General features: G+C 44.7%; 2 protein-coding genes across 2 annotated transcripts in view; both read right to left on the bottom strand.

Annotated features, from left to right (window-relative positions):
• LOC308661729 (zinc finger protein with KRAB and SCAN domains 7-like) overlaps window positions 1-13,402 on the bottom strand; it is a 375,370-nt gene that overhangs the window by 7,098 nt on the left and 354,870 nt on the right. The gene's annotated exons all lie outside the window — the stretch shown is intronic.
• LOC308661745 (zinc finger protein 24-like) lies at window positions 5,630-12,264 on the bottom strand. Its single transcript, XM_081316918.1, has 4 exons — window positions 12,168-12,264; window positions 7,238-7,656; window positions 6,835-6,946; window positions 5,630-6,546 (listed from the first exon to the last, which is right to left on the bottom strand). Exons 2-4 carry the CDS (start codon window positions 7,640-7,642, stop codon window positions 6,449-6,451), a joined length of 615 nt encoding a protein of 204 aa, XP_081173044.1. The 5' UTR covers window positions 7,643-7,656; window positions 12,168-12,264; the 3' UTR covers window positions 5,630-6,448.

Genomic DNA, 13,402 nt, shown 5'->3' with positions numbered 1-13,402 from the left:
ATAATAATGTAAATGTACCTATAAGTCCAATAATTCTCAGAAGGTCTAACAGGGAAAGACGACAGCCTGATCGTTTCGAGGCAGGTTTAATTTGTCAAATAGACATTGAACCTTCTAATGTTGAAGAAATAAAAATGTATCCTGAGAATGAAAGAAAGAATTGGAAAGTAGCTATGGATAAAGAAATAAAGTCTTTGCAAGATCTTAATGTTTATCAAGAGGTTAAAATACCTAAAACAGAAAAGTTAATTGGATGTAAATGGGTTTTTAAACTGAAAGAAAGTGTTACAGGAGAGGTAATACATAAAGCAAGATTAGTTGCTCAAGGATTTGCACAGAATAATAGTGATTATGATGAAGTATTTTCCCCAACGTTAAGAGCTTCCAGTCTTAGGGCTGCTTTAGTTTGGGCAGCAAATAAGAATTATAGTATAAAACATGTAGATATTGAAACTGCTTATTTGCATGCAACATTAAACCATGATATATATATGAAAGTTCCATCAGGAATAGAAAGTAAGGTAGGGTACTGTTGGAAACTGAATAAGAGTTTGTATGGTTTAAAACAGTCAGGTTATGAGTGGAATAGATGTTTAGTAAAAGAGTTAAATAGTTTGGGATTTAAAGCTAGTATTGCAGATCCTTGTTTATTTATAAAACAGCAAAATAGTGAATTATCATTGTTATTATTATTCACTGATGATATTGCTATTATAGCAAAAGATGAAACAGAAACTGAAAGAATAATTTCAGGGTTAAAAAGAAAATTTAGAGTAAAAGATCTAGGAGCTATTAGTCATTATCTAGGGCTGGATATTGTCAGGACTAGTAAAGGATTTAAACTGTCTCAAGCTAAGAAAATTAATGGTTTGCTGAAACGTTATAATATGGAAAACTGTAAACCAGTAAAAACACCTATGGTTCAAGGTTTTGAGAGTTCAGCAGATAACAGCAATGTCTTTGATAAAAAGATATATCAATCATTAATAGGCAGCTTGATGTATTTATGTAACTGGTCAAGACCTGATATAGCATTTACAGTTAATCATTTAGCTAGATATTGTGAGAATCCTACAACCAGATGTTGGCAAGGTGCGAAAAGAGTTTTAAGATATTTGAAGCACACCATACATTATTCTCTATATCTAGAGCCAACAAAGGAATTGGAACTAAAAGCATTTGCAGATGCTAGTTTTGCATCTGATACTGTAACCAGGAAATCCACTTCAGGATTGGTTGTATTATTGGGAAACGCTTTAGTAGGATGGAGGTCTAACAGACAGAAGCATATAAGCTTATCAACAACTGAATCCGAATTTTCTTGTTTATCTTTATTATGTACTGAGCTATTGGTATGGAAACAATTATTGTTTGATATGGGTTTAAATTGTAATGAACCAATAAAAGCAGCTATAAAATTAGCAACTAATGCTGCAGTGAAAACTAGATCAAAACATACGGATCTACGGTATCTAAATGTCAGACAATGTGTTAAAGATAATTTGATTAAACTGGAATATTGTGCAACTGAAGATAATATTGCTGACCAGTTTACTAAAGCTCAGGGTGCTATAAAGCATAAATCTGTTTGTGATATGTGTAATTTGAGATTGTAAAAATATATGTATAATATGCCACCCAAAAGGGGAGATTGTTAGAGATTAAACTTGATTTGGGTGACAATATTATATAATGGAGTAAAAGCACCTTTAAGGAGTTAAACGGCCTAAGGGTGTGGTTGTAATTATTCCACATAAAAGAGAGTTAGATGTTACACGTAGTTGCTCTTGTATATGTGTTTGATGTTAGTGTTTGGATACCTCTTGTTCTCTTGTTTGCTAACTTGATATTTATTCTCTCAAGAATCAACTGCTTGCTACAGTGTATATTGTTTTTGATATTGGTAAGCAGCTTTTGTATTTTGATACTATGTTTTTTATGGACTGACTTTTATGTGCATGATACTGGATTGATAATTGGACTATTTCTTACTGTGTTTCTTTTTGTTGTCTGAGTAAAAATAAGTTATAAAACTCGTGTTAGTGCATTACTGTTTGCCTAAAAGTCCCAGTACAACTTCCACTGTGTATTAATAATACTCTGTTAAACAAACCATTTTTTCAACAACATATTCTAACAGGTACCTTGCTCAATAGTAGTAACTGTGAGAGAGATCTTGGAGTCCTAGTGGACAATAACTTAAATATGAGCCAGCCGTGTGCTGCAGCTACCAAAAAAGCCAGCACAGTGCTGGGTTGCATTAACAGAGGGATAGAATCAAGATCATGTGAAGTATTAATACCACTTTACAATGCCTTGGTAAGGCCACACTTGGAATACCGCATCCAGTTTTGGTCACCACGATGTAAAAAAGATGTTGAGACTCCAGAAAGAGTACAGAGAAGAGCAACAAAGATGATTCGGGAACTGGAGGCTAAAACATATAAAGAACAGTTGCTGGAGTTGGGTATGTCTAGTTTAATGAAAAGAAGGACTAGGGGGCACATGATAGCAGTGTTCCAATATCTCAGGGGCTGCCACAAAGACGAGGGAGTCAAGCTATTCTCCAAAGTACCTGAAGGCAGGACAAGAAGCGCCTGAAGGCAGAAGCAACGGATGGAAACTAATTAAGGAGAGAAGCAACCTAGAACTAAAGAGAAATTTCCTGACAGTTAGAACAATTAATCAGTAGAACAGCCTGCCTCCTGAAGCTGTGAATGCTCCAACACTGGAAGTTTTTAAGAAGAGATTGGACAGCCATTTGTCTGAAATGGTATAGGGTTTCCTGCCTGAGCAGGGGGCTGGACTAGATGACCTCCAAGGTCCCTTCCAACTTTGTTGTTGTTGTTGTTGTTATTATTATTATTATTATTTTTATTTTAATTCCATTTATATCCCACCCTTCTCCGAAGACTCAGGGCGGCTGACAAGCTTAGCAGTAGCCTTCATTCTATGTATATGCCTGCTTATTAGGGCTTTCACACACACCCCAAGCAGCATTATTACAAAGTCAGCTTAATTGCCCCCAACAATCTGGGTCCTCATTTTACCTACCTCGGAAGGATGGAAGGCTGAGTCAACCTTGAGCCTGGTGGGATGCGAACCTGCACTAATTGCAGGCAGCTGGTGTTACTTAAGGAGGCATTAGCCCACTGCTCCACCAAGGCTCTTTTTATTTTTATTGTTGTTATTGTTATTGTTGTTGTTGTTCTTGTTTTGTTGTTGTTATTATTATTATTATTATTATTAATAATAATAATAATTATTATATAGTTGTTAAGTTAGCCGTGGTGGCACAGTGGTTAGAAGGCTAACTCACTGCTCACTACAGGAGTTCGATCCTCACCGGCTCAAGGTTGACTCAGCCTTCCAGCCTTCTGAGGTAAAATGAGGACCCAGACTGTTGGGGGCAATAGGCTGATTCTGTAAACCGCTTAGAGAGGGCTTTTAAAGCACCGTGAAGCGGTATAAAAGTCTAAGTGCTATCGCTGGCGCTAGTAACATGATTGTTAAATAAAACTGGCTTCCCCAGTCACTTTGCTTGTCAGAAGACTGCAAAACCTGATCACACAATCCCAGGACACTGGAACCCTCACAAATGTGAACGCATCCAAATGTTGATCATGTGACCACGGGGATGCTGCAACAGTTGTAACTGTTTAAAAAAAACGTTGGTAAGTCATTCCCCCCCCCCCCGGTGCAATTGTAACTTTGGAAAGGTCACTAAATGAACTGTTGTAAGTCGAGGACATTCCTGCATCTCCAAAGAGAAAGGAAGAGATAGAAAACGGTATGTACAAATTCCGGATAAATCAAGGCCCTTACCTAGAGAAGCCACATTCCCCTGCTCTAAAACAGGGGTGTCAAACTCAATTTCATTGAGGGCCGCATCAGCATTGCGGTTGCCCTCAGGGGGCCGGGTGGGTATGGCCAGGGTGGGTGTGGCCTACTGGGTGGGTGTGGCTAGAGTGCGTATGGCCTACTGGGTGGGCGTGGCCAGCTCTACATCGTTCGCATCAAGGGTGCCTATGGGGGCCTGGGTAGGAGTGGGACAGATCTGAGGGTCTCTGGCAGAAGGAGGGTCTCTGGGCTGGGGCCAAGGCAGTGGGGGCCGTCCCCTCCCTGTTTCCAGGATGGCTTTGTGGGCCACATGAAACCACTTCGCGGGCCGGATCTGGCCCCCGGGCCTTGTGTTTGACATGTCTGCTCTAAAAGAATGCAAAAGGCCAGCTGTCTGCAAGGAGTACAAATCCTCCCATTCCCCACCATCCAATCAGAGCTGAAGAAGCTTCTTGGATGAGAAGCGAAATGTCTCGGAAGAAGAACAAGAAAGTCCAGTTTTGTCTCGTGAAGAAGCATCTTTGGGTTCTCTTATCTTAAGTCATGTATCATAAAAAACAACAACAACGGGCATTTTACTTGAACGTTCAAGCTGTGTCCAAGAAAATGGATAGACCACAGACCGATCATGCATTTGTGGGCCAAAGGTTTAGAATGTGAATGGTTCAATGAGCACATCTGTCATCCATCTCACTTAAGTTAGTTAGAAAAGTCTGGCTCACATCATGATCGCATCGGAACCTGGTTCAGGGGAGGAGGCGGAGTTGGAACTGGGACCGTCTGACAGGGATGGCACGTCTCCCTTGGCATGTTTGGAGAAGCCAGCGGCTGAGGATGATGCTGTCTCAGTCCCCCCCCTGGCATTGGGGGAGGTGGTCGACCGGATGAAGAGCTGTCTGCCTTCACGGCAGTAGGGCTGATAGGCCGCAGATCCCCTCTGATGAGGAACAGCTGCCTCCTGCACTGATCCAAAGGCAGGGAGAGCAGAGCGGAGGCAAGCTCAAGGAAAGGGCTGTGTGCATTTTTTAATTGCAATATGTATATTTTTAATTGTAAGCAGCTCAGAGTCCTTGACTGAGATAGGCGGCTATAGAAATTCAATAAAAAATAAAAATAAAAAAATAAAATAAAAATAAAATAAATAAAATAAAATAAAATAAAATAAAATAATAAAATAATAAAATAAAATAATAAAATAAAATAAAATAAAATAAAAATAAATAAAATAATAAATAAAAATGGCTGCAACAATCTTTTAGGAAAGCTTCTTCTGGTTTGAGGCACTGACTGGATGGTAATTAAGAAAGGGAAGACTCGGGAGCAAATTGTTGTTGTTAGCTGCGAAGTCGTGTCCGACCCATCGCAACCCTATGGACAACGTTCCTCCAGGCCTTCCTGTCCTCTACCATTTTCTGGAGTCCATTTAAGCTCATGCCTACTGCTTCAGTGACTCCATCCAGCCACCTCATTCTCTGTCGTCCCTTTCTTCTATTGCCCTCAATCTTTCCCAGCATTAGGCTCTTCTCCAGTGAGTCCTTCCTTCTCATTAGGTGGCCAAAATATTTGAGTTTTAGCTTCAGGATCTGGCCTTCTAAAGAGCAGTCAGGGTTGATCTCCTCTAGGACTGACCGGTTTGATCGCCTTGCAGTCCAAGGGACTCGCAGGAGTCTTCTCCAGCACCATAGTTCAAAGGCCTCAATTCTTTGGCGCTCAGCCTTTTTTATGGTCCAACTTTCACTGCCATACATTGCAACTGGGAAGACCATAGCCTTGACTATATGCACTTTTGTTAACAGGGTGATGTCTCTGCTTTTTAGTGTGCTGTCTAGATTTGCCATGGCAAATTACACCATTGTAAAATAGATGGATTGGTTGGCAATACCAAGCAGATACCAGACTGTTTTGAGGTTATCTTGGAATTCCTAAGCCGCTGGATCATTTCCCTCACTGTGAAAAATACCAGAAGTTTGGAAAAACGAACTATACATTTTTCAAATACATAAAAAGAGATACTGTTGGGTCTAGTGGTTAAGGCACCTGGCTAGAAACTGGGAGACTGTGAGTTCCAGTCCTGCCTTAGTCATGAGAGCCAGCTGGGTGACCTTGAACCAGTCATTTTCTCTTAGCTCAAAACACCTCACAGGGTTGTTGGGGGGGGGGAATAGAAGGAGGAAGGTGTGTTGTGTATTGCTTTTCTTTCTCTTTCTTTTTCTTTCTTTCTTTCTTTCTTTCTTTCTTTCTTTCTCTTTCTTTTTTTCTTTCTTTCTCTCTTTCTCTTTCCTTCTTTCCTTCCTTTCTTCCTTATTAATTTATTAGCTGCCCATCTTGCTACATGGTAACTCTGGGCGGCTTACACTATGCTCGCAACCTTGTTATTTGTAAGAATAATAAAGGTGATATATAAAGAAATACATAAATAAAACGCGGCCCTTTATTTACAATTATGGCCTCATGCTTTCTAATCACACTGCTGTCTCCTGAGGGAGTTTCAAAAATTATGCGAGAGGCATAAACAAAAAAGATCAATAGAAATGGTTCGTAAGGAATGTGATGTATGTATACACTAGTTACAAAATGAGAGGTCTTCAAATATTCTCTGCATCTTTTTCTAATGTTCTCCACTTACCAGAGTGACAGGCACAGACGTTGGTTTTGCTTTATCAAAGGGAGATGATCCCACAAACACAAGTGACGTTGTTTTGTTCCCTGTCAGAAAGGCAAAATTAGTGGAAGCAGGCTTTTTGAAAGGATCCTTAATTACATTGAGGAAGGAGGAGGAGGAGAAGAGGGAGGAGGAGGAGGAGGAGGAGGAGGAAGAAGAAGAAGAAGAGGATGAAGAGGAGGAGGAGGAGGAGGAAGAAGAAGAAGAAGAAGAGGAGGAGGAGGAGGAGGAGGAGGAGGAGGAGGAGGAGGAGGAGGAGGAGGAAGAGGAGGAGGATTATTGCTGGAATCTCTCAAAGGCATTTACAGTTCTTGGAAAGAATCTTACCATACCTGTTAAGAGGTTCTGACTTGGATGTTCTCTGGAAATTTCATTGAAGATTAGCTCCTGAGATGGACGCCTTCTTGCCTCCAGGCTTTCAGAGATCACTCCCACAAAGGATCCCTGGGCAAGAAATACCATACATGAAGAGGAGTTAAGGATATTCCTATTAGCAGATCCTTAACCCTTTGCTTCCAACTTCACAGGCCCACATTTTCATCGGTGGGAGACAGAAAAAAGTGATACCATAACGGGTTGCTTCTATGTGGTCTCTGAATCTGACAGTGGATTAATTTGCCTTACAGATGTTGCCATCGCGCTACTAATTCCAGAAAGCTCAATTAGCAAACTATCTAAATATTGAAGAACGGTGTCACTACACCATCTGGAGCTATCAGGATAGAATCTTCTCACCTGCAATATCTCCTGTTTTGTTTCCTCTCCTTGGTTCAGGAGGAAGCCCTCTGCCAAGGCCACCGCCTGGGAAGTGGTCTCTGGTTCACAATCCTGGACCCAGCTCTTCATCTCCAGGGGCAGAACGGCCAGGAACTGCTCCAGGATCACCAGGTCCAGCATCTCAGCTTTGGTGATCCTTTCCGGTTTCAGCCACTGAGCACAAAGGTGGTGGAGCTGGCTGCAAAGCTCTCGGGGTCCCTTGGCCTCCTCATACTGGAAGTCCCTGAACCAGTGGCATTGATCATGCCAACTGACCACTTCTTCCTCTAGGTTCTTCAGTCCAGTTTTGTCTCCGATGGTCTCAGGGTGAGCGCCACAAGGAACTTCTTGTTGTCCTTCCTCTGCTGGGTATTCTTCATGCATTTTCTCTGGGTTTACTAACACAAAAAAACAAAAAGAAAACAGGATCAACTTTTTCCTGATCTCCAAAGCTATTTTCCTCAACAGGACCACAAACCGCATAAACTCTGGGAAAAAATATCTCAAAAGGTGCTGTCGAGCTACAAAGATGGCTTGCGCGAGGACAGCCGTGCCACTTCTAGCTTGCCAACAGTTCCGAGCGGGGAGGGGAATGTATGGAATGCACAAGTGGTTTCTATCCATTGGGAAGCAAGGTCGCAGAAGAGATGTTATGGCGAGCAGAGATCTTTTTCTCATAACAACAGCCTGAAGGTTAAGGGGAGGGAAGGTTTAACTCTTTTAACTATGTTTCTGGCGCCATATTGCCAGAGCTGGTTTTCCATTCATTAGTGCCGGTATGCTGTGCTCAATAAAGGTTTGCATTAGAGATCGTGGTGCCTCAAGTGTGCTTACTTCGTTGAGATCATCAGCTGGAACTTTGACAGGTGCTTTTTCAGGAGGCAACTGGACTTTCTTGTTTTTCTTTGGAGACGTTTCGCTTCTCATCCAAGAAACCTCTTCAGCTCTGACTAGATCAGGGGTCAGCAACCTGAAACAATGAAAGAGCCACTCGGAACCGGTTCCCTCACAAAAGGAAAAACTGGGAGCCGCAAAAAATGCATGCGCATGCGTGTACATGCGCGCATGGGCAGAACAGGGTTTGACTGAAGAGTGGAGACAAGGCGAGATATGCACCTACCCTGCATATTTGAATTGATTGGTTGAAATTTTTTAGTCCCACTTTTTTTTTTGGACTGCACATGGCAGAGGACTGGGAGCCGCAGGAGACGGCTGAAAGAGCCGTATGTGGCTCCGGAGCCGCGGGTTGCAGACCTGTGGACTAGATGGAGATGGGGGAATGGAAGGACTCTGAAAGAAGACAACGTTCCTGGTGAACATAACACCCGGGATGTTCCAGCAGGTTATCTTAAGTCACATCTTAAAAAGGATGGGGATTTTACTTGAAAATTCAAACTATGTCCCAAGAAAATGGACAGACCCCAGACCGACCACGCATTGTGGGCCAAAGAAGCTTCTTGGATGAGAAGCAAAATGTCTTCAAAGAAAAAAAAAAGTCCAGTTGCCTCCTGAAAAAGAAACAACCAGGACCCGGATGACTGAGAATCTCCATAGAAACTCTGAAATAAATCTCACTCTTCCTTTTTTATGATACTTTTGCAGACAAAACCTCAGGGAAGCAACATAAGATGCTTCCAGATACTGATCAGTGGAGTGACTTGCCTCAAGAAGTTGTGGGTGCTCCATCACTGGAAATTTTTAAGAAGAGAATGGACAGCCATTTCTCTGAAACGATATAGGGTCTCCTTACTGGAGCAAGGGGCTGCACTTTTTTGATTCTTGGAGAAGAATCCAGGTGAGATGAGAGTCTGAAGGCGTGATCTCATCTAAACTTGACGCATCTCTATTTCTCTGCTGGAAGAGGAATGCAGAGAGGCTTCAATGAGAGGGGAAGGTCCTGGATCTAATCCAGCTGTAGCTCCTTCACCCAGGGACTGGTCACTCCAGCTCATGGGTAGGCAACCTTGGCTCTTTTATGACTCGTGGACTTCAACTCCCAGAATTCCTGAGCCAGCATGAGGGAACTATGACCCCCTCATGACTTGTGGACTTCAACTCCCAGAATTCCTGAGCCAGCATGGCTCAGCTTGGAAACCTCTCCCTTTTCCCTCAGCATGGCTGGCTCAGGAATTCTGGGAGTTGAAGTCCACAAGTCATAAAAGAGACAAGGATGCCTACCCCTGCTCTAGCTCTAAGCAGCAAACTTTTGGATGTATTCCCTTCCAGGCCATGGAGAATCACCTCAGAAACGGAACAAATGAGCCGAACCAGGAGTAAGCCTCTGTCCAAGGTTATGAAGTGGAAGTCACAACTTCTAGCCTAGACTGGAAGCACCTCATTCAGTAACGTAGTCCTCAGCTTACAACAGTCCGTTTAGTGACCATTCAAAGTTACAACGGCACTGAAAAAAAGGCGACGTGTGACCGTTCTTCACGCTGACGACCAAGGCGAGATCCCCATGGTTGTCAGTGTGAAAAACGGTCATAAGTCTTTTTTTTTCCAGTTCCGTTGTAACTTCGAGCAGTCACTAAACAAATGATTGTTAAGTCGAGTATTACCTGTGCTGTTGCTTTTCGATGATCTTCCAACTCAGATGTTTAATGGAAAAAGGAAGCTGAGACAGAGCCTTTGGCCATCATGGTCACAACTATGTCCGGTTTATTCCCTAATCTAGATATGCCATCCAGAGGCGTGACTAATCCTAGTAATGAAATCACAGCCAAGGAGCCGATAAAACATACGAAGAACGGTTGCAGGATTTGGGTTTGGCTAGTCTAGAGAAAAGAAGGACTAGATCAGGGGTGTCAAACTCAATTTCATTGAGGGCCGCATCAGCATTGTGGTTGCCCTCAGGGGGCCGGGTGGGTATGGCCTGGGTGGGCGTGGCCTACTGGATGGGCGTGGCTAGAGTGTGTACGGCCTACTGGGTGGGCGTGGCCAGCTCTACATCATTGGCATCAAGGGGGCCTATGGGGGCCTGGGCAGGAGTGGGACAGATCTGAGGGTCTCTGGCAGGAGGAGGGTCTCTGGGCCAGGGCCAAGGCAGTGGGGGCCGTTCCCTCACTGTTTCCAGAATGGCTTCACGGGCCACATGAAACCACTTCGCGGGCCGGATCCGGCCCCCGGGCCTTGTGTTTGACATGTCTGGTCTAGATGATGAGGGGACTGGAGGCTAAAACATATAAGGAACGGCTGCTGGAATTGGGTATGTCTAATTTAATGAAGAGAAGGACGAGGGGGGACATGATAGCAGCGTTCCAATATCTCAGGGGCTGCCACAAAGAAGAGGGAGTCAAGCTATTCTCCAAAGCACCTGAAAGCAGGACAAGAAGCAACGGATGGAAAGTAATCAAAGAGAGAAGCAACCTAGAACTAAGGAGAAACTTCCTGACGGTTAGAACAATTAACCAGGGGAACAACCTGCCTCCAGAAGTTGTGAATGCTCCAACGTGGGAAGTTTTTAAGAAGAGACTGGACAGCCATTAGTCTGAAATGGTATAGGGTTTCCTGCCTGAGCAGGGGGTTGGACTAGAATAGATGACCTCCAAGGTGCCTTTCAGCATTGTTGTTGTTGTTGTTAGTTTTCAGTCAGGGCAGAAAACATCTTGCAGCCAAGAAGAGTCCACATCCATTTGCACTGCTCAGGTGACCCTGAAGACACAGGTAAGCCTCCAAATGGACTCAACGACTCTCTAAAAGAATGCAAATGACCAGCCGTCTGCAAGGAGTATAAATCCTTCCATTCCCCCCACCATACAGTCAGAGCTGAAGAAGCTTCTTGGATGAGAAGCCAAACGTCTTCAAAGGAAAACAAGAAAGTCCAGTTGCCTCTTGGGGGAAGAAAGCACCTTTGGGACAACCCTGATCTGGATGACTTGAGAATCTCCATAGCCAGCCATCCAGCCATCCATCTTCTCCAGCTGGCTCTCCCATCGCGGACTGGCAAGCTGGCTTCTGCCTTGCAAACGCTCCCCCCCCCTTGCCTCTCTTCCCGTTTCGGGGGAGGGGGAGCTGCCCTCCCCTTGTATCTGCACGTCCTTTTCCGGATCCCAACTGCCAGGGCTTTTTTTGTCATAGAACGCTCAGAACGGAGTTCCGGCACCTTTTTTGGATGGAACCTTGTAGGGTAGGCAAGGCAGGTTGTATGACACGTGTGAGTTCCGGCACCTTTTTCTTTTACAAAAAAAGCACTGCCAAGAGCCTTGGTGGAGCAGTGGGCTAATGCCTCCTTAAGTAACACCAGCTGCCTGCCATTAGTGCAGGTTCGAGTCCCACCAGGCTCAAGGTTGACTCAGCCTTCCATCCTTCCGAGGTAGGTAAAATGAGGACCCAGATTGTTGGGGGCAATTAAGCTGACTTTGTAATAATGCCGCTTGGGGTGTGTGTGTGTGTGTGTGTGTGTGAAAGCCCTAATAAGCAGGCATATACATAGAATGAAGGCTACTGCTAAGCTTGTAAGCCGCCCTGAGTCTTCGGAGAAGGGCGGGATATAAATGGAATTAAAAAAACAACAAAACTGCCCTTTCGAGGGAGACGCTGCAAGCCAAGCTGGGAGCTGCTTGCAAAGCGCGGAGCAAAGGCGAGGATGCTGGGCCGGTTTGCAATTTAGCCTCTCTACTGGGACCATCATTGTTTGCTCCTGCTCCTCCCTCCCCGCCATCTGGTCCTCCCTTTCTTGGCCTCTCTTGCTCACGGATTCTTTTCTTTCTTTTTTCCTTTTTTCCTCCGCTTTGCAAGGGAGCCGTCCTCGCACCCAGAAAATGCACGGAAAGCGGTCGCGCAAGGATCGCCCGAGGAAGGGAGGGAGGGAGGGAGGGGGGGGGGAGAGAGAGAAATCCCCGTCCTCTCTCCACCCTCCCAACCCCCTCCCTCCCTTAGCAAGACAGCTTTGCAATCTACAGGGAATTACCTTGCTTTGTTTCTCTCTCTCTCTCTCTCTCTCGGCGGCTCCCTTCTCTTTGCAGAGGGAAAGGGCACCACTCGGTGATACTCCGTTCCTTGCAAGGTCTTCCCGCAGTCCCCCCCCCCCGCACACTTTGCCTTTGGGGAGGTTGAGGGTCAAAAAAGAAAAAAAAGAAAGGGAGGGCAATGAAGCCGAGGGAGGGAAGATTCTAGCTGATGCACTCGCTATACTTCCTGTCTTTCTCTGCTCTCCCCCTCCCTCCGACACCTTTTTTTTTATTATTAAAGTGTACGTTCTGCAGATACAAGCACGTGTCAGCCAAGCTATCAGGCGCATGCGCGGTTTCCTACCGTGTTTTACCAGCCCGCAGTCCTGCAAGGGTTTTAGAGAGGGCGCCCCCTGCAGGAAAAAGGAGGGATGGAGTTTTGCCGGGCTTGGTAGTGCAAAGATGATGGGCGAGGGAGAGAGAGGGGAAAAAAATAGCCTCCTGACCTCAGAGGAGAAAATCTTTAGATCCATCTAAATCGGTTTTGCTAGAACTTGGCAACTTTCAGGCGGGCGGACTTCAACTCCCAGCATACCTTAGCTAAACTTGAGGGTTGAGGGATGCTGGGAGTTGAAGTCCATACATCTTAAATAACAGGTCTAAGCTGCAAAATAGAATAAAACAGAATAACCAGAGTTGGAAGGGAAGACCTTGGAAGTCTTCTAGTCCGATTCCCTGCTCAGGCAGGAAACCCTCTACCATTTCAGGCAAATGGTTGTCTAAACAGATATTGTGCTTCTTCCTGCTAAATAATTGTAGCTTTCCAAAGTATTTGGGGGAGAATTGGGGCCGTTGTTTCCTTGCAACAAAGCAGCTGCTGCTGTTGCTACTTCAGTGCACCCTCCCACCCGATCTCCCAAAACTTCCCCCGGCCCCTTTGGCCTTAGGGAGGGTCTCATGTTATAGACAACTCAGATCTCCAGTTGGTGACTCCACTTCCGGGCCCCCTTCTGAAGAATTTCTCTGTCTGAATGCAACGAGCCCTGGCAAGACGTTAAGGGCATGCTCAGTTTCATTCTGAAGCTACGGAACTGCCAGTACTGCAATGCTGAAGCTTCCCACGCTGCCCCCTGGTGGAATCTGTGTGCGTTGCCTGGATAAGATAAAAACCTTTATTGTCATTTTTTTTTAACCGTGGGCACACTGGCACACATTAAAAAGGAAATTCTGTTGCCTGCTCTCAGAAGTGTACGCA

The sequence above is a fragment of the Vipera berus genome (assembly GCF_964194415.1).
Source record: "Vipera berus genome assembly, chromosome: 2".
Lineage (NCBI taxonomy): Eukaryota > Metazoa > Chordata > Lepidosauria > Squamata > Viperidae > Vipera > Vipera berus.
This window is presented reverse-complemented; position numbering and strand designations above follow the sequence as displayed.